General features: G+C 38.7%; 1 protein-coding gene across 1 annotated transcript in view; it reads left to right on the top strand.

Annotated features, from left to right (window-relative positions):
* CFI (complement factor I) overlaps nucleotides 1-21,049 on the top strand; it is a 39,585-nt gene extending 18,536 nt beyond the window's left edge. Inside the window, exons 6-15 of the mRNA XM_044680209.1 lie at nucleotides 462-572; nucleotides 4,399-4,422; nucleotides 5,403-5,426; nucleotides 6,021-6,050; nucleotides 8,617-8,652; nucleotides 11,719-11,822; nucleotides 13,456-13,559; nucleotides 15,141-15,418; nucleotides 19,829-19,933; nucleotides 20,602-21,049. Of these exons, the coding sequence (XP_044536144.1) occupies nucleotides 462-572; nucleotides 4,399-4,422; nucleotides 5,403-5,426; nucleotides 6,021-6,050; nucleotides 8,617-8,652; nucleotides 11,719-11,822; nucleotides 13,456-13,559; nucleotides 15,141-15,418; nucleotides 19,829-19,933; nucleotides 20,602-20,819 (1,034 nt within the window). The 3' untranslated portion in view covers nucleotides 20,820-21,049. The remainder of the gene's footprint in view (nucleotides 1-461; nucleotides 573-4,398; nucleotides 4,423-5,402; nucleotides 5,427-6,020; nucleotides 6,051-8,616; nucleotides 8,653-11,718; nucleotides 11,823-13,455; nucleotides 13,560-15,140; nucleotides 15,419-19,828; nucleotides 19,934-20,601) is intronic.
* The last annotated feature ends 237 nt before the right edge of the window (nucleotides 21,050-21,286 follow it).

The following is a 21,286-nucleotide window of genomic DNA, read 5'->3' as shown; positions in this document are numbered from 1 at the left end:
GTCCTTCAGGGTATGGCTAACTTCAAACCCACCTGGGGATACAGATATGGGCATAATAGGATGTCACCATACAGGGTTTTTGGGAAGATGTGAATGAGAGCCTTTTGCTAGGGCAAAATATTAGATAAATGGAATTTTCTTTCTTTCCTTTGTTTTTAAATTCATGGAACCTTAGAGATGGAAAGGGCCTTGGCAACTAGAATCTAACTCTTACACTTTACAATACAAGAACCTAATTACCCAGAGAGATGAAATAACTGTTTATAATCACATGGTGATTCATTAGTGGCAGAGTCACACAATTAGTATCTAGGTTACTTGACTCCTTGATTAAAAAAAGTATAAATTCACTTTAAAAATTCATTTTCTTCAGTTTTAAGCAAGAACACTCCATATATGCATCTACGTGTGTGTACAATTATTATTTCTGTGTTCATATATATAATATAATTTTTTAACAGGGTGTAGAAGTACAGGTTTCTTTTGTAAATCTGGTGTTTGCATTCCTAAAAAGTACCGATGTAATGGTGAGCTGGACTGCATTACTGGAGAGGATGAAATAAATTGTGAAGGTAATTTGGCCCTTTGTAATCACTTTCCTGTATTGGGCAGAATATAGGTCTCATCCCTAAATGAACTCTCTCTGAAAGGAACATACATGTGTGTACCTAGGAAAAAGAAAAAGCAATTCATAGCCACTTCATTATGGGGGGAAAGGCTGTTCTACTAGAGAGAAATCTCCAGGGTAACTTTGAAGGGTTAACAGCGATGAAAAGTTGGGCTTAGTTTCAAATGTTGAGGATCTTACCATTTGGCACACCAACCTTCTGAATAATTTGTAAGTAGGAAGGAACCAGAGGTCAGGCTGCCTGCCCATATGCAAACAGATTTTTACGGAGGGGGCTTCCTCTCCCATCACCCATCATGGGTGTTCAGCATAGCAGGGGAGAGACAAGATGGGACCATGTCTGAGGAACCTGGGAAAGGTCAGGATGGTGGCTTTCAATCAGCATCTCAGCAGTGGGCACCTGCCTCCTTAATCTGACAGTACCAGCCACAGAGACACTTAGCACAAAATCCTCCTGGGTCTCAGGAAAACTTTTCCCATTTGAAGGCTTTAAAGGGTCTTGCACCTCCAAGCCTTGGATTATAGCCTCCCCCCTCTCCAACTCCCACCTTGTGTTTTATTACACAACCCACAACCCACATTTCAAACCTGGAACATTTGCTTAAAATTCTCCTCCCTGTAAAGAAGGATGACTCAAAGCTTTGTGCCTTTGTGAAGGCAGAGTTGGCAGAGGGCCTTGGAGAGAAGATAGATTCTTTTTCTCTGCTTTGAGAGAGCAATCACAGACTCTCTTCCAGGAGAGATCCAAGGGGAGAGAACAGACTTTCGAAGGCAGTGACATAGGAGAAAGCAGCTGCTCCCCTTCCTGCCCCTGATTTCCAGTTTGTTCTCTCTCCCTGAAGAGAGTGGGGAACTTTGTGTGTCATCCCTCCAGGCAGGAATGAAGAATATGGCTCCTCTCCTGAGCTCTGTAGACAGCTTTATCCTCGTAATAACAGTCAGCTCTGAGTAATCATTCTCTCCATTAATGAGGAACAACATATGCCAGTGCTTCAGGCTTGGTACCTGGCTCCATATCCATGCCAATATGACATGCAGCTTGGTCTGTCTAAAGGAGGGATTCCCAAACTCTTATTCCCATGCCCTACAGTATTCCTTTATTTCCTCCATTAATTACACTGTGAATTTCTTGAGAAAAAGGACTGGTTTTTGTCTCTCTATCCCAAGTGTTTCGCACAGTGCATAGCAGGAAGTAATCACTTAATAAATGATTTTTATATGTTAACTTGACTTCAGAAAAGTATAGTTCCAATGTCCAAGGGGCATGCAATTAAACACTGAAAAAAATGACAAGATCAACCTTCTCTTTGCTTCCCTACACATGAATTGGAGGGAGAATCAGGGTAAAATTACTGTTGTAAGCATCCTTTTCTAGGTATGCCTGGATGATCATTACTAATGTAGAAGTTGGCCCCTCTAGTATGATAGTTTGCTTATCAAAATTTTGTTTCTCAAAATGAGCAAAGTTTAAAATAGAGTATTCTGGTGGGTGGAATTCCAGTATCCTTCCATATCCCTTCAAGCCAGTCCTAAGACCACTTCTCTCCTCAAGAGACCCAGGAGAGGGATTCCTGAATGTGAGGACAAAAAGGAGTATTGTTTTCATTTTTTTCTACCAGTAAAGCCTGCATTTCTGGCAATAAAACTACAATATTTGGGCGTATCCATTCAAGTCTAGCAAAGATATTTTGTGTTTTATTCTTAGCATTTAAACAATCTGAAGTTAAACTTGTAGGTATATGTTTTATTAATTTATCAGAAATAATTAACCAGAGGGCAGCTAAGGTGGCTCAGTGGATGGAGAGCCAGGCCTGGTGATGGGAGGTCCTGGGTTCCAATCTGCCCTCAGGTTCCTTCCAGGGGCAGAGCCAGGGTGGCGGAGTAAAGCAGAGCAGCTCAAGGTCACCATCAGAATCCCTCCACTCAATATTAGAAAAAAAAAATGGCACAAAACAAATACAGAAGTGAAAGAACCAACAAGGAGATAGAGAGAAACAAGTTTCAAGAAAAGAAAGACCTAAAAGGTAGGCAGAGAACATCTGGGGCACTGGACTGAGAGGGGACCACAGCCAGCAAGACTATAGCAAGGAGGGAAGAGCAAGCCACATCTGCTGTCCCGAGTTCAGAATCTAAGTTCAAGCTAGCATTCAGATCCTGAGACCCTGCTTGGGCAAATAGAAGTCCAAGCCAACCTATACCCCTTGAGGTTTCAAACCTGTGGTGAAGTCTGGAACCCCAGCCCAGGGCAGTCTGGGCTGAAGTGCGCTGATATGTATAGGCCCAGAGGAAGCCAGGAGGCCCAGTCTGAGCCTGTGGTGAGGACATAGACCCCAGCTTGGGGTAGATGGTTGACTCTAAGGGAGGTCCATATTTTTGCCAGGGGTTCAGGGTGGAGCTCTAGGACAGGGCAATCAAGGGTGTGTCTGATTAGATCAAGTACTGTGAGGCCAAGAACTTGAGCCTATGCCTGGGGCTAGAGCTTGATCAGCCTCTGACCTGATCAAGTTCAGAGTGAGATCAAAATCTTACACCTAAACTGAGGCAAGTCTTTAAGCCACCAGCAGCTCTAGGATTAACTTAATTAGCAGGAGAAGGCCCTCAGAGCTCCCAGCCCTCAGGCCATCATACCATCTTGGAAGAACCCAAACTGGCAGAAACCCAAAAAATAAGCTAAGGGCAGCATCAAGGAAGGACTGAAGTTTAAGAGGGTAACCTAACCTCCCAGAAAACAGAGCCTATCTATTAAAAGGTAGGAAAAATGAGTAAATAACAAAAAAAAAGCTCCAATCTGGCCTCAGATACTTCCTAGCTGTGGGGCAAGTCACTTAACCCCCCACTACCTAACCCTTACCATTCTTCTGCCTTGGAACCAATATACAGTATTGATTCTAAGTCCAAAGTAAAGGAAGGAAGGAAGGAAGGAAGGAAGGAAGGAAGGAAGGAAGGAAGGAAGGAAGAAAGAGAAAGAAAAAGAAAGGAAGGAAGGAAGGAAGGAAATGAAGGAAGGAAGGAAGGAAGGAAAGAAGGAAGGAAGGAAGGAAAGGAAGGAAGGAAAGGAAGGAAGAAATGAGATTAACTTCAAAATAAGGTCTCAACCTGTCAAATGCATAAAGACATCTTCAGTCAGGCTTCACTGCCACTAATCCTGATGGAGATTTACCCTTCTCCTGTGCAACCTGTGCCCCTCGCCTAGAGCTCTCATGGATATCTCCACAGCTCACATTTTTTTTTAACCCTTACCATCTTAGAATCAGTACTGTGTATTGGTTCCAAGGCAGAAGAAGGGTAAGGACTAGGCAATGGGGATTAAGTGACTTGCCCAGGTCACACAGCTAGGGAGTGTCTGGGGCTAGACTTGAACCCAAAGTCCCCCATCTCTGAGCCTGGCTATCAATTCACTGAGTACCTTGATGCTCACCAACAACTCACATTTTTAATAACAATGATAATAATAGCTATCCCTTAGCATCTCCTGTAAAGAGTAGATTGGGAAGGAGGATGGAAACAATCATTATAATTGGTTATGGATTCTCCCCAGAATTTCCCTTATCCATTATACCACCTTTATTTAAGTAGTTCAGGTTAAAAATTGGCTCTAAATTTGGAGTACAACAGGTTTTGTTAATATTGCTAGTGCAGAAGATACTAAAATATATAAATATACATAAATGTGTAAATACATATAAAATACAGATTTGGGGTCTTTTTTAATAGTTTTTTAAAACCAATTTCATCTTTATAAGGTTTAAATGTTTGTACTTTTTTTCTAGGTTTAGGACTCTCTGAAGGTCATGGTAAATATTCTGACTTTTGAGTCGAAAAGACTTGGATTTAAATCCATCTTCAGATATCTACTAACTTTGTATCCCTGGGGCAAATCACTTAGCTGACATCTGTTTCAGTTTCCTCATCTGTAAAATGGGGATATCAGCACCTTCTTCCCAGGGTGGTTGTGAGGACATGAGATAATCATGGTAAAAGCACTTTGGAAATTTTGAAGTACTAGATAAATGCTAGTGGGGAGGAAGAGGAGGAGGAGGAGGAGAAAAAGGAGGAGGATAACCATGATACTTGGGACCCAAAGAGGTGATGAGGATTCATTCCTGCCCCCATGATGGCAGTGTCTGCTCTTATACTTGGACCTCCTGGAAGTCTGGAGCCTACAATGGGTTTTCTATGAATCCAAACCTAAACCTGTTCCTCTGTGTTCCTCAAACTACAAGTGACTTGACCAAGATTTCTGGTGGCTCTTATCAAACACTGTCCTATGTCTGTTCTTCATTCCTAAGGCCAATGGCCAATCCTAGGTGATTAGTATGTTCATGAACACTCCCCCCACCCCTTCCACCACACACACACATCTACTAGGGGCCAGAAGCTAATGATTAGGGCAAGAGTTAGTTGCTAATGCCCTGGATGGACACACTTTTCCTCTCATTGTTACCCTGGCCCTAATGGGTACCCTGGATCTCTGTAACCTTACTGCCAAGCTCATTTAGAATCATTCTAAGTCAATGCTAACAGCATCCCTAAAAGTACATCTAATAGAATTTTCATTCAATATTGACCCAAATAATCCATACTATAATTTTTCTCATCATTCTACAAATTGTAAGAAAAATTTTAAATAATAAAAACAACATAGCTTTACTCTTTGCATTTTCTCTCCAAGTTTGGCTTGCATAAAATCATGTGGCCTATAATTGATGTCATTTTTCATCATATATTTTATTTCTCATCAAATACATTTCATCCTATTTTTTATTTTTTCTAGATTTGAGAACCTCTGAAGATCAAGGTAAATATTCCATCTAATTCATCATTCATTATATAGTACTAAAAACAATATTTTATACAATATTGGAAATACTGTTATATAGTATTTTAAATTACATATATTGAATATAGATACAGATGTGTATTATATATAAATAATATATATATGCATGTATGTGCATATTTGTCTAGCACAGTGGTTTCATTGATGTAGCTTCCTCTACCAATGCAGATGATCAATAATTCTTCAGTTTAGAATCTTAGAGAAATATCTGGGACCCTGAGAAATCTCTTCCTGGCCTGGGACCTCTATTCAAATACAAACTGGTCAGGCCCATGTTCCTCACATGAATGCCCATGATCACAAAGAAAATCCAAGCATAGGCCTGTGCTTTCAACCTCGACTTACTCATGATAAGCTTTTGACTATCTGAATTAAAGTTCATCCCACTCCAATTTATAGATCAGGTTTGGTAGGTGTTTAAAACCTCATTGTTTGTTATATCTGCGCATGATTTGATTCAACATACCAAAATATAGTAGGTTGGCTAACAGCAGTAGCATTCTGACTTGGTTTTCTCTTCATTGTGCTGATATTTTGATCTCTTATTCCCAGGGACCAGAAATGATGAACAAGAAATCCAAGGTAAAGTATTCTTCCATTTAGAATAAAAATTAGATGATTTTATGTGGATTTGATTTCTCTGAATATAGAATTTTAAAAAAGAAACATGATCTGTTTATAATTCTTTCCTAAACTCATTTGTTTTTAGAGTAAGCAATTGTTTTAAAAAACTTCATGCTCTCTGTAAAAAACAATGATCAGGTTAATTTTTTTTTTAATTTGCAAAGATTTACATGAAATACAGAAGAATGAAATGAATAGAACTAAGGGAATATTATATACAGCTAAGGAATTAATCGTTGAAAAAGAACCAATAAAGGTCCTCCTCCAGAGAAAAAACTGATAAATAGAAAAACAAAAGACATTTAAAAAAAAACTTTGTGGGGCAGCAACCAATGAATAGCAGCAGAAACAAATTTAAACTTGATATAAGAAAAAACTTGCTAATGATTTAGAGCCATCCAAAAGTGGCCTGGAGGTGGTGAATTTCTCATCATCAGACTTCTCTGAGCAAAGACTGGGTGCTTATCTGGCCCAAGAGAATGAGAACTCTATTTCAAGTCAGAGGAGCGGGTTCTAATCCTAGCTCTGCTACTTACTACTTCTGTGACTTTGGGGCTTGGACTAACTCCAGTGTCCCTTTCTATAATCCTAAATCACCCAGTCTCTGAAGGCCTCATTTTTTTCATCTACAAAATGAAGGGGTTGGATTTGATTACCTCTAAAGTGCTCTCCAGCTCTAAATCTATGACTTACTTCCTCCTGAGGGGATTCTGACTCAGCTATACTTTGGCCTGGAAGACCTCTGTGAGTTTATCCTCCCGCTGACGTGGCTTCATAAAGGCTAGATCCAGACCCCTATGGCTCTGGGTAGTGTCTCAGGAGCACAGTGGGCAGGAAAAACAAAATCCCTCTCACAAATAATAATGTGAGTGCAGCAATCTTCTTTCCCCCAGAAAACACAGGCAAGTGAGTGAGCAAAGCAGTATCACCGCTATGGCATCGTCCTTTAGGACTCTACCATTTCCACTTCCACACTTCACCTTCCTGTGAGGCATCACTGAACTGGGCAGCTATAAGACATTCAAAGCTCACATTAAGGAAATTATGTTGTTGACAATTTTAATGTTCTAAAATAGTAGATATGAAATTAACTCTTGTCATTTGAAAGGAACATGGAAGGAAGAAGATGGAGTTCCCACTTGGTTGCCATATACCAGATGCCTGACCAAAGAAATGAGTGAAATTTATCTATACTCTTAGGCAGAGAGAAAATGTCTAATGGAAGGAGAGTCAAGCTGGATACTAAGACCTGAGTTCAAGTCCTGCCTATGACCTCTGAAGATCCCTTTCAGCTCTAGCTCCTGAGTCCTATGACTGTGACTCCTGAAAAGTCATTAATGTCTCAGTGCTCTGGGCAGCAATCTAGGACAAGAATTTTCAGAGAGGTTGTCAATCTGCCCTGATAGATGAGCTCTCCTCGCCTGGGAGTTCCCTATCCTAATGAAATCTCAAGGCTAGTCCCACTCCTGTCACTGCATATATTCTAGAGGTGGCATTTTGTTTGTAATACTGTGCCAACCAAAGATGGATTTATGACAAAGACTCAAGACTCCCCTGCAGTTGGCAAATCACTTAATCTCCCAGGTTTCCAGACAACTCTCTAGGACTATAAATTATAGAAAAGGTGCCAACCACTGATTGAAGAAATACACCAGGAGGAGCTACTCTGAAATGCCAAAGTAAGGAATTGGCTCCCAGGGAGGAAGTTCCTTAATCAGTGTTCCAATAAATCAGAGTTCTCCAAAAATATTTTTATGGCAACCTGATTTGTTTAAATAAATTTTTTATTAAAAATGTAGGTACAGTGGTACCTTTCAAATGCATGAGCATCAGCTTGGAATGGTAGCTTAGAAAAAGGCATTATCTCCTAACAAAGAATTGTGAGTTCCTTCTAGATTCTCTAACAGGAAAACCAGGGCACAAGATTTGGTGGCTGGATGCCTTGGGCCAATCACTTAATCTCATTGGGGTTCAGTTTCCTCATCTGTGAAATGAGTGGATGAATTCAGTGACCTCTAAAGTGATGATCCTCTTATCGAAAATCACTAGAATTTATGGGGAATCACTTTGAATAGTGCACATTTTGTCTTCAGTGGATAAGGTGAAAAATAAAAGTGAAAACCTTTCTGTTTTCATTTTTTTGGAAGTTTTTGTTTTGTTTTTCAAAAACAGTTTTGGTTTTTGTTGTTGATTGTTTTTAAGAAAAGACAAGTTTGTAGGAAAGTTAGCATGAAGCTTTAACATTTATACAGTGGGACAGCTCGGTGGCTCAGTGGTTAGTCAGGCCTGGAGTCAGGAGGTCCTGGGTTCAAATTTGACCTCAGATAATTCCTAGCGTGTGACTCTCAGCAAGCCACTTAGCCCCATGCCTAGCCCTTGCCCTTCTGTCTTAAAAGCTATTACTAAAAGAGAAAGTAAGGAATAAAAAAAAATTATAGGTTGTTAAACTTTAAAATGATCTCATTTTCATTGTAAATTTGACTAAAATGTGCAAATCAGCTTGAATCTTATTTTTTTTTTTTAGAACAAGATGAAGTACTGACTGGTAATATGGAGGAACGTAAGTTATTTTAAATTTTCTGCTAGTTATTTCTTGGTTAAGTAGTGTATATTAATGTAGCTGCCATGGTCGTGCACTTATTGATAACAATGAATAACTTCATTCATTTATATTCCTCTGAAACTTTGATAGACCCAGGGGACTTTGGACTGAATGATCCCTTCCACCTCCAGACTTAGGATCCTATGCTCTACTCTATATTCTAGAGGCTTTCTTTGAACATGATGCAGATCAGTGTTGGGTTTGTGCTGTCCATGCTTCTTGATTCAGGAGCCACCTATCTCCTTTCTAATTGTCCATTTCATTCATGGAAAGCTGCAGCCTCCAGGGCACCCCAGCACCTTTCCATTTGGCTTTAGAGCACTTAAAGTTTTGATTCTTCCAAGACTGTGATGTTTGGTCTGTTTAAAGAAAGACAAAGATATCTCTGTTCTTAACTGCTATTTCCTGCCCTTCCAGAAGGGAAAAAACAAAACAAAACAAAACAAACAGCTAAGAGTGAGAACGGTACAGCTTGGTCGAGGGTATTTCCTTACCGGAGGATTTCCTAATAGAAATGGAATCTCAAGTTTAATCCTTATTCCCTTTTATGTAGCTGAAGGAGAAAAGAAGATAGTAGCTCTTAGCCCAAGTTTCTCAGCTTTGCCAAGTCCAGCAGCAAGCTGTAACCTAAAGTTGTTTAAAAGGAAAAAGGTTTCCTTTCTCTGGGAGCCTGCTTTTCTCTGTAATATCGATAGAGGTCTATTATGCTTCACAACTAGGAAAAACTGGAATTATTTCTAGCCAAAGTCCTGATGCTGAGACTACTAGAGTTCCTTTTCATATGGCAACAACAGAATATCATGGAAAGAACACAAGTCTTGTAGTCAGGAAGCTGGACTTCTCATTCTAGCACTTTTATAAGATGACAGCATGATCTCCTTAATCCTTAATTTCCTTAATTGAGCTTCAGTTTCTTCATAAATGTAAATAAATAAAAAGAAAATTTTAAAAATCAAGATTAGATTGCTTAAGGCCCCTTCCAGCTTTAAATTCGTTTTTCAGTCATCTCCAACTCTCCATGACCCCATTTGGGCTTTTCTTGGCAAAGACACCTAAGTGTTTTGCTATTTACGTCTCTGGCTCATTTTACAGGTGAGGAGGGTCACACAGCTAATGTCTGAGTTGCAGTTTATAAATGTTATTATTATTATTATTATTATTATTATTCAAGAACAGGGTTTATTTCTATCTGAATAATCTTGCTAGCAAAATAATATCTTTCTCAGTCTGCCATCTTTATAGTTCAAAATTGACTTGCTTCTGACACAGACATTAAATTTAGCTATATGGAACAGTTTATTTTAAAATGAGAAGCCTTTAGCCACAAAACTCCCTCCTTTAAAAAATTTTTGATATTTTGCATAAGAAATGATGGACAGGTTGAGTTCAGAAAAACCTGAATAGACTTATATGAACTGATGCAAAGTGACGTGATCAGAACCAGAAGAACAATATACATGGAAACAGACATATTGTAGGATGATCAGCTGTGAAAGACTGAAGTATTCTCAGCAGAACAAGGTGTCAAGATAACCTCAAAGGACTCATGATAAAAAATGCCATTCACATCCAAAGAAGGAACTGTCGGAGTCTGATTTTAGATCAAAGCAAGCCACTTTCCCCATTATTTCTTTCATGAGTGTTTTATTATTTGTGTGATATATGTCTTCTGTCATGGCATGGGGAATATAGAAATATGTATTGCATGAAAGCACTGGTATAACTTATCTCAGATTATTTGCCTTTCAAAGAGGGGTAAGGAAGGAGGGAGGGGAAGAATCTGAATCACACAATGTCAGAAAATGATTGTAAAAAAATTGTTTCCATATGTATTTTGATACTAATAGCCTCAAGTCATCCTTAAGCTAATAAAGTAGTATCTTTAATTATTTAAAATATGAATATACTAGTATTGTACAACATAGCTTCAGTTAGCTCTCTATTATCTGCAAGATTATACATTTTTAATCTCTAATCTCAGTCTATATTTTTTCTGTAACCAATACTTTTCTAGGCCATCTTCCTCCTCCCATTAGTTAGTGTGTACTTAAGAAATCAAATGTGAAATCTAGACCAAGAAAAACTAAATAAAAAGGTAACCTTTGTGATATCATATAATATCCTGGAAATCCAAATATAATTTGTGAATAAAATGGCATTGTAAGTAGCTAGGTGGTATTGTGGATAAAGTGCCAGGACTAGAATCAGGAAGATCTGAGGTCAAATCTAGCTGGGTGACTCTGGGCAACTCACTTAATCCTGTTTGCCTCAGTTTCCTCATCTGTCCAATGAGCTGAAGAAGGAAATAGCAAACCACTCTAATATCTTTGCCAAGAAAATCCTCAATTGGGGAATGGCTGAATAAATTGTGGTATATGATTGTGATGGAATACTATTATGTTATAAGGAATGATGAACTGCTTGATTTCTATAAAAACTAGAAAGGCCTCCATGAACTGGTGTGGACTGAAATGAGCAGAACCAGGAGAACATTGTACACAGAAACTGAAATATTGTGGAACTATCGAATGTAGTAAATTTTGCTACTAGCAGCAATGCAATGATCCAGGACAATTCTGAGGGACTTATGAGAAAGAACACTATCTATATCTAGAAAAAGAATATGGAAGTAGAAACACAGAAGAAAAACATATGATTTATCATTTGTTCATATGGGTACATGATGTGGGGTTTGGGTTTCAAAAGATTACTCTATTACAAAAATGAATAATGTGAAATTGGTATCAAGGGATAATATGTGTATAAACCAGTGGAATTGCTCGTCAGCTTGGGGGTCGGGGGGTGTGCAGGAAGAGGGGAGGGAGACAACATGAATCATGTAACCATGGAAAAATAAAAATAAAGAGAAAAAACCCTCAATGGGGTCACAAAGAGGCAGACACTACTGAAAACGACTAACGACAACAAAAATGGCATTGTATTACCTGTGACTTTGATAATCAGGAGATGACTATATAGTAAATTCAGTTTTGATAATACTACAATCTTTTATTCTCCCCAAAGAAAGAAAATTGTTCAAGTCTCTCTTACCCAAAATAAGCTGTGGTGTTAGAAACTACACACATGTTCGAAGGAAACGAATTGTAGGAGGAACAATTGCAAATGAGGTAATTTAATTCAGTTTTTTAAAATAGTAAACCTTTACTGCTCAGAAAGCTCTAAGCATGGTGCTAGGTTTTCAGAAACACAAAAGGAAATAACCCTGTCCTCAAGAAGCTGATAGTCTATAGGAGGGACCCAAAATGTACAAGAGCAAAAGTAAATAAAGCACTCAGATAGACCAAAGAACTATGCAAATATTAGCAATTATTATTATTACTATTAAATAAATACAAAGTAATTTCTAGAGGACTAAGTGCAAATAATTAGAGGATGAGGAGAAGTCTTACATAGGAAGAGGTGGCTGAGCTGGATTTTGATGGAAAGAAGGGATTCTAAGGGGCAGAGAGGAGCAGAGGGAGCACTAAAAACATGGGGGACCACTGGTACAAAGTCATGGCACCAAGAGATGGGAAGCCAAGCATGGCTACCAGGCAGATTGACTGGGGCAAAAAGTGTAGATGACAAGAAGGAATAGGAAACAAGATGGGAAAGATAGGTAGGGGCCAGAATTGTCTTTAGAGGGCTTTACAAGTCAAATGGAGGATTTTATAGGTTATCCCAAAGACGATAGGAGAGCCATTTAACATTTTTGAGTCTGGGCTACATTTGTATTTTAGGAATGTCAATTTGGCAGCTATATTGAATATGTATTGGAGAAGGAAAAGTCTGGAGGCAGGGAGGACATGTTGGGGGACTATTAAAATAGTCTAGGGGCAAAGTAATAAGGGGCTGTAGATAAATTGAAAGGACCAGAGACATTTGAGAGTGAGAAGGGAAATATATATATGTGTGTGTATATATATATATATGTATGAATGAAATTCATTTAAAACATGCATATATAATTATTGTATATAATTAATATATATCACTATATAAAATATATTTAAACATAAAATTTTATAATTAGCATAAAATTTCCAGCATCCAGCATTAAAACCATGTCATATATAGGTACATGGGTTTTTCCATTAATTATCAAATACCTTTATCTCTCAGATATGTACATGTAGTTATTATTATTATTGTTATATCAGAGGCATTGCCATTTGATCAATGGGTATTGAAGGAAAAAGAAGAATTAACAATAATTTTTTTTTAAACCTTTGCCTTTTGTCCTAGTATCATTTGTAAGACAGATGAGCAGCCAGAGCTAGGCAAGTGACTCGCCCAAGGTCCCACAGCTAGGAAGTGTCTAGGGCCAGTGATAACTTGTTTTTTTTAAACCCTTACCTTCTGTCTTGGAGTCAGTACTGTGTATTGGCTCCAAGGCAGAAGAATGGTAAAGGTAGGCAATGGGGGTCAAGTGATTTGCCCACGGTCACACAGCTGGGAAGTGTCTGAGGCCACATTTGAACCTAGGACCTCCCGTCTCTAGGCTTGGCTCTCAATCCACTGAGCTATCCAGCTGCCCCCTCAGTGATAACTTTTTAAAAATCTGAGCACATGGTCAAATAAAGAGTCTTTAATCATGTAGATTTCTCTAGAATAGCCCAGATTGGGAAAGAAAGCTGGGAAGAAAGTGTAATAAGGGATCTGAAGGTCTCATAAATGAAAATACACCTGGGAATTTCAGGGGTTTCATCACTAACTGCCAGGTGTCACTGCAAATATTAACTATCCAGGTGTCTTTTGTAGGGGCAATTCCCATGGCAGGTGGCAATTAAAGACGGTGAAAAAATCCATTGTGGAGGAGTCTATATTGGTGGCTGTTGGGTACTGACCGCTGCACATTGTGTCAGGTGAAAATGTGTTTAATGACATACTTTTTCCTGAAGCAATTCAGTTAGTTAAAAGGATAATGGGAGAAGAGGCCTATTCTGTATATGAAACTGGAAAAAAATCATTGTAAAATCAAAAACTCACTGCCTACTTGGTAGATAAATCTGATGTCTCAAGCTCTAGAGCAAGGGTTCTTAACCTGGGGCCCATAAACTTTAACAAATTCATTTGGATAACTGTTTTTCAACAGAATGTACTGCCTTTGCAAATCTATGCATTTGGGGTATTTAAAAACATGATTCTGAGGAAGGGCTCATAGGTTTCACTAGACTCAAAAATGACACTCACCTCCAGACTCTCTGCCGTGCCATTGCAGGTAATCAGGGAGTGTGCTGGTAAATGTTTAACAATTAGCTCTGTCTCCCCCAACACACAAAAAATGTACCCACAAAATACTCTTTGAGTTTATTTGGCACGATTAACAAGTTTTTCATCACTTTTTTTTCATTAAGTTTATTTAATTAGTTAATTTAGAATATTTTTCCATGGTTCCATGATTCCTGTTCTTTCCCTACCCTCCTCCCACCCCCCTTCCCATAGCCAACGAGCAATTGCACTGGGTTTTATGTGTCACTGTTTTCATCACCTTAAGGCTAGGCAATAAATAAAACAATAAATAAGCTCTCATTTGTAGAATTCCCCTATTTCCAAAGTATAAACGATCACAATGAAAATCTAACAATTTGCTCTTCTGAGCTACATTCTAGCACTCCCTGCCTACAAGGCTTTCTCTTCTTGGTTCTGCCTTCCTGCCTTCTTTCAAGACTCAGCTCAAACCCCACCTTTCATTCCTTTCCCCATGTCCCCCAGCACTAAAGCCTTCCCCCTTCATCCCCTAAGGAATCCCTCCAATTTCCCTAGTACATCCCGTAGGTCCCTAATTGTTTGCTTGTCGTGTCCCCCATTAGAAGTCTTTGGCCTTTCTTGGCATCCCAGCACTTAACACAACACCTGGCACACAGCGGGCATTTAATAAATGCTTATTGGCTTGAATTGATCGATGTCCAAAAATGGCCATAACCCAGAAAAAGGGGCCCTAGAGAGTCTCCTTGCGACCCAGCTGGCCAGAGCAAAGTGAAGACTTTAGGAACAGAAACGACTTAATTTCAATATAGTTCCATTTCTCCTATTTGAAAGATTATTATTATTCTCTTTTCTGCTTCTTCCTTTTATAGAGAGACTATCATTTTCTATGGGTTACCATTTGAAAAAGTTTACAATGAGATCCTCCGATAGAAAAATGAAATGAGAGTGTATGCAAAGCACTTTGTAAGTCTTAAAGCTATATGTGTATACATACACATCTATATTACATATGCACGCATCTCTAGTCCACATATGCGCATGAGCCATTGCTCTTATTCTCATACTGACTGAGCTACGAAGACATACTAGGAACCACATTGAGGCTGGCTTTTCAAAGCTGTACTCCAAGTCACAGCCCTCGTGGGCAGCATTACGGAAGAGAGAGGAGGAGAGTAAGGAAAGCCAGGCGCCACGTGCTGGTAGACTCCAGTAAAGTCCACTCTCTCTTGTCACAGAAAAAATGCAGTGCACCGATACCAGATCTGGACAGGCCTGCTAGACTGGATAAAAGTGAACACTGGAGTTAAAATCCAGAGGGTAAAGCAGGTCATCATCCACGAAGACTACAATGGCGTCACCTATCAGAATGACATCGCTTTGATGGAGATGCAGAAGCACTCGAGCACCAACAAGTGCGACCTGGCAAATATGGTCCCGGCCTGCATCCCCTGGTCCAAGTACCTCTTCAAACCTGGTGACAAGTGCGTGGTTTCTGGCCTGGGAAGAGACGAAGGTATTTTTTATGGGATTGACTAACACACATGAAGGCTGACAACCATGCATATATAAGCTGTGTAGAGCAGACAAGGAGGAAAACCGCCTTCACAATCTTAAAAGTTGTTGTCCAGCTTCTCAGGTTGTGCGTCTCCCCTCCAGGGCTGGAGGATGGGGGAATTCTTATCAGAGACCACAGAAGCTACTGGAGAGACATTGTGGGGAGATGTTTTAAAATATTCAAATATGTATCCATCGAGTCTTTATGAAATGTTTTTATATTCTAGGCACTGGGGACGAAGGTACATAAAGAATAAAATAATCTCTCCAGGCAGGGAGCTTACATTCTGATGGGAGAAATGTCTCCGTATGAATAAATGCAGCAAATTAGAAAGGGAATGAATGTCGATGAATACAAGGTGGCTTGGATGGAAGGGCACTAGGTGATGGCTGGACCAGGAAAGACATGATGCAGAAGGTGCATGAGCTCACTCTTAAAGAAAGAGGGGGTGTTCTCTGAGGCAAAGAGGAGGCGGGAGTCTGTCACTTTTATTCAAGTTTATGTGCACAGAGAAGAGGCAAAAAGAAACTCATTCCTCAAAACTTTTAAAAATATTTCCAGTGTAATGGGGACTCTTTTTTGGGCTCATGTCTCTCCTTCAGGGTTCCAGAAGTCCCCCTGAGTGTTGGGGGTATCTCTTTTTCTAATGCTTGAGTCTCCATTCCCCGTAGGATCTCGTCAAGGTGGGCCACCATTCATGAACATAGATGGGCTTTTCTACAGGGGCATTTACTTTGAAAATAATATGAGAAGGGAATGGAATAAGCATTTATATAGTCCTATTAAATGTCAGACAATGGGCTAAGCACTTTTTAAAAAACAAGTAGTATCTATTTAATTTCCACAACCCTAAGAGGTAAATGGATTATTATCCCCATTTTACGGTTGAAATAACTGAGGTGGACGAAGCTAGTAACTTGTTCAAGGTCACACAGCTAGATTTAAACTCTGGTCTTCCTGATCCAGGTCCAGTGCTCTACCCACTGCACCGCCATTAAAAACAAAAATAAAAATATTCCCCTCATCCACAAAACCCCGAAGGATAAGAGCAGGCTCAGGATTACCCCCGTTTTTGCATTAGTCCCACTCAGCTCCCATCCAGATGCAGCCTCACTACAGAGTGAGGACTCACCTCAGAGGCCTGGACCTGGGCCCCAAGGGCTCTGCAAGAAACCTAAATTCCCAGCCGGCTCCCTTTTCCAGCCTTTTAAAACTCAAAAGGTTGTCGCCTCCACCTTCTTTCACAAGATAAAAAACAAACTCCCAGGCACAAAGCCAAGGTTCCTATCCTTGGGGCAGCAAGATGGCCTCCGCTGGGGAGAAGGCCAGAGGCCTCTTTCTGGGTACAGCACTGTCTCTGTTTCTTTGCTGGCTGTCTAACAGGAGGAATAAAGGCAAACATGGGGAGGCCCAAGGCCCCCGAGTGATTGTAAAGGTGACCCTCGGTCTGGCCGGCCAATTCCAAAGGTGGTTAGCAGACCAGAACCTGATCCCGGGCATCCATACCCGCTCCAAAGTCTGTGCCTAGTAGTAGGCCGTGACAGACCTCATCTCTCCTACACTGGGGCCTGTACCAGAGACATCTCCTCAGGCTCCAAGGCCTAGGCTGTCTGTCCCAGGTGCTGGGCCTCGTATTTTAAAACACCTCTGCTTGGCACGATTCCCAATTTTAAGAATTCTGTTTATTAGCTGTATTCCTCCTCAATAAGCTGATCTGAGTACCTTCCCTTCCGTCCTTCAGTCCGGAACCAACCCCACAGAGCTAGGGGCAGAGGCTGGGTTGGGTTTTTTTGTCTTCATATTTAGCATAAAGTCAAATATTTGTGGAGTTGAATTCTTGACTCTGCTCTGTCTCCTTAAATTCTCCTCTCCCTTCTTTTGTAATAAAAATCCCAAGGACACCCAGCTTCCTCTCCTACTGTTATTGCACTACATAGTGCTCTTTTTTCAAACCTTTATTTTCTGTTCTGCCTAAGACAGAAGAGCAGTAAGGGCTAGGCAATGGGGGTTCAGTGACTTGCCCAGGGTCACACAGCTAAGAAGTATCTGAGGCCAGATTTGAGCCCAGGTCCTCCTGTCTCTAGATCTGGTCCTCTATCCCTGGTGCTACCTAGCTGCCTCTGTCCAGCACAGTCTTTAAAACTGGTAGGCCACTTCAGCCTTTTCGCTATCTTGTTGGTTTCTTTAAATCATTCAATGAATCAATAAACTTTTTTTTTAAAACCTTACCTTCTGCCTTAGAATCAATGCTGTAAATTGGTTCCATGGCAGAAGAGTGGTAAGGGTTAGGCAATGGGGGTTAAGTGACTTGCCCAGGTTCATACAGTCAGGAAGTGGCTGAGGCCAGATTTTGAGCCCAAGCCCTCCCATCTTTGGATCTGGATCTGGATCCACTGAGCCCCCTACCTGCCCCCTCCACAAACATTTTTAAAGTACCTACTGTATACCAGTCATTGTGCTAGATATCAAGGTTACAAAGACAAAATGAAATTAGTTCTTTCCCAAAAGATGCTTACACAATTGACAGGACTGGCAATGAGCAGTACCTGGGCTCTGTTTCCTGATGCATTGCAAATACTACATTTTCCAAAAGTTCTTTAAAAAAAATTTTTTTAAAATAGAAGTAATAATATGGCCGATTTGTTATATTAAATGATTTTTTATTCCTAAAAACATATATATATATAATATCTAAATATAAAATGAATATATAAAACATTTACATAAAATGAATCAGTAGATGATGAAAAAATTTCAAAATGTTTTTGTATATTCTGTTGTAAGAATTTATTCCCATTCTACTCTGGATTCTTTACATTACAAAAAAGAAGAAGAAGAAACTGTCTATTTTCAATGGTTGAAGCTAAGGCAATTTGAGTTGCTCTTACTCAGCTTTCCTCTAGTAGTTACAGTACTACAGGATTTCAAGTTAAATAAAAGAAGGTACTCCTAAAACTTGAAAAGAAATATAAATGTAATTTATATTACATTTACTATACATGATATATAAATAAGAAGAAAAATAAATATAAATATATATATAAAATTTATATTATATCCTGTTATATTTACTGTAGATGATATATAAATAAGAAAAAGGAATATAAGTACAATTTATATTATATTTACTATAGATATATAAATAAGAAAAAAGAAATATAAATATAATTTACATTCTATATATCTATCTTTAGATACATATAAAAATATATCTATATTTATATATCTACACACATATATAAATATGTTATATTTATAGATGCATAAATATAATATATAAATATGTAAATATATTGATAAATAATAAAAATATAAAAATAAATATAAAAATAAACTATAGATATATGAATATCTAGATATATAAATATAAATTATATTTACTATATATAATATATAAAGAAAAAGAAATACAAATATAATTTATATTATATTTACTACATGGGATATACTATATAAATAAGAAAAAGAAATATTAATATAATTTTGTATTAAATGTACTATATATGATAATATAAACAATAAAAAGAAATAGAAATATAATTTCTATTATATTTAATACATGGGATATATTATATAAATAAGAAGAAAAAGAAATAGAAATATAATTTATATTATATTTACTATATATGCTATATTATATAAAGAAAACATCAAAATATAAAAATATAAGCCTCACCTCTGCATATTCTGTCACATACTGGCATAGAGGTGTTGATATATTCCCATTGGTCCTCTTTGTAATTCCTCACTTAAAATTTAAAAATTTTTGAAGCCCTTTTTACCTTGACACTTTTCAGGAAATACAAGAAATGGATTGAATGAAGTAATAAACCAAAAAGCATGAAGGAAGGACTTACCATGAGGGAGATCCCCAGACAAAAGTAACACCCTCCTTCCCCACAAAGAATGTGCACTCTAAGAATAATAACAGTCACAGGAACTAAGACTTAAGAGATCATCTCAGTCCAACCTTCTATTTTGCAGATGATAAAGTATTGCAAAATAGATGCAGGGGCAGCTTAGTTTCAGTCATATCTGATTCTTCATGGCCCCGTTTGGGGTTTTCTTGGCAAAGATACTGGTTTGCTATTTTCACCTCCAGCTCATTTTACAGATGAGGACCCTGAGGCCAAAAGGGTGAAGTGACTTGGCCAGGGTCACATAGCGAGTAAGCTTCTGAGGCTGTATTTGAACTCGGGTCTCCCAGACTCCAGGCCCAGCTCTTCTCTCTATCATCTCACTGCCCCGTAATCCCTATAGTACAGGGCACAATGTTTATTATTTTTTGTGTTCTGTCAAGTTGGGAGAATATGTGTTCTTTTACCTTTGTTGATTATCCATAAAACATTCCTTTCTTTCTTTTTTCAGCAAACAAAAATATCTTTAAGCTCAAATGGGGTCAGGTGAAGCTGATAGGCAACTGTTCTAAATATTACTCCAATCGCTTCTTTGAGAAGGAAATGGAATGTGCAGGTAAGCACTGAGGGACTTCTTGGTGATATTACTCTACATATGTGTCTGCTTCCAACCCAACAAACACCTGTTACGCACCTTCTATGTGCCAGGCTCCGAGGCTACAATTACCTTCACCTTTCTGAGCCTCGGTCTTTTCTTCTGTAAAATGGAGATGATGATGCACTCTCTCCTACATGGGCTTTGTTGCCCTGAAAGCCCTCGGTGAGCCTTCAAAATGCTTCAGAAATATGTTAGGTTCCTCTCTTTCACACTGGCCTATTTACAGTTTTATTCCGGAGTCTTGGTTCTATAGGAGTAACCTCTTACAACAATAACCAATATGGAAGTACGTTTTACATGATAATACATGTATAATCCAGATCAAATTGCTTACCATTTCTGGGAGTGGAGAGGGAAGAGAGGGAGACCATTTGGATCTTAAAATTTTGGGAAATGTATTTTGAAAATTGTTATTACATGTAATTGGGAAAATGAAATATCTTTGAATTTTAAAAAACAGACTAATAAATAAGAGGGTTCCAGCTGGCCCAGGGGCCAGTCCTTTGCTTTGGCGTAAGAAAGTGTCCATCCCGATGGATTCTGTTGAGTGGGAGCATGGGGTCATAGCTTCCAAAGGAGAATAAAATAGTCACATTCATTTTCTCCTTTCATTTTCTTTTCCTCAGGAACAGATGATGGCTCTATAGATGCCTGTAAAGGGGATTCCGGAGGGCCCTTAGTCTGTATGGATGCCAACAATGTGTCTTACATTTGGGGCGTTGTGAGCTGGGGTGAAAATTGTGGAAAACCGGAATTCCCCGGGGTTTACACCAAAGTGGCCAATTATTTTGATTGGATAAGTCATCATGTGGGAAGGAACACTATTTCTCAATACAACATATGATGCTCTGACTTCCTTAGCTTTGCTATTATAGTCAGAATTCCCACGCTAACCTAAGACAGTAGGGAATTATTAACTTTTAAAAACCAAAAAAACTTTTAAAAACCACAAAAACATTTCAAAACAGTCTTTTGTAGTCATTTTTTTCTGTCTCTTATTAAGAATTGTGCCTGAATAAATTCTAGCCTTAAATTTTATTGTAAAGTTCACAAAATAAACACTTTTGACAAGCATGCATGCCAGTATTATCAAATCTTACACTTGAGTTCAAAAAATCAATTTCACAAATAGTGAACTGACAGAGAAGCCAGTTGGTTAGATAGCCATTTGTGGGGGAAAAGATCTGGAGGTCTTATTTAACAGCCAATTAAAAGCTAATTATTAGTCTTATCATTTAACAGCCCTCCCCAAAAAGCTAAGTCTTGGGCTATAGTCAGTGAGTCGTAGCTTGCAGGAATAAGGACTGTTCT

This window comes from Gracilinanus agilis, chromosome 6 (assembly GCF_016433145.1).
Source record: "Gracilinanus agilis isolate LMUSP501 chromosome 6, AgileGrace, whole genome shotgun sequence".
Classification (NCBI taxonomy): Eukaryota; Metazoa; Chordata; class Mammalia; order Didelphimorphia; family Didelphidae; genus Gracilinanus; species Gracilinanus agilis.
This window is presented reverse-complemented; position numbering and strand designations above follow the sequence as displayed.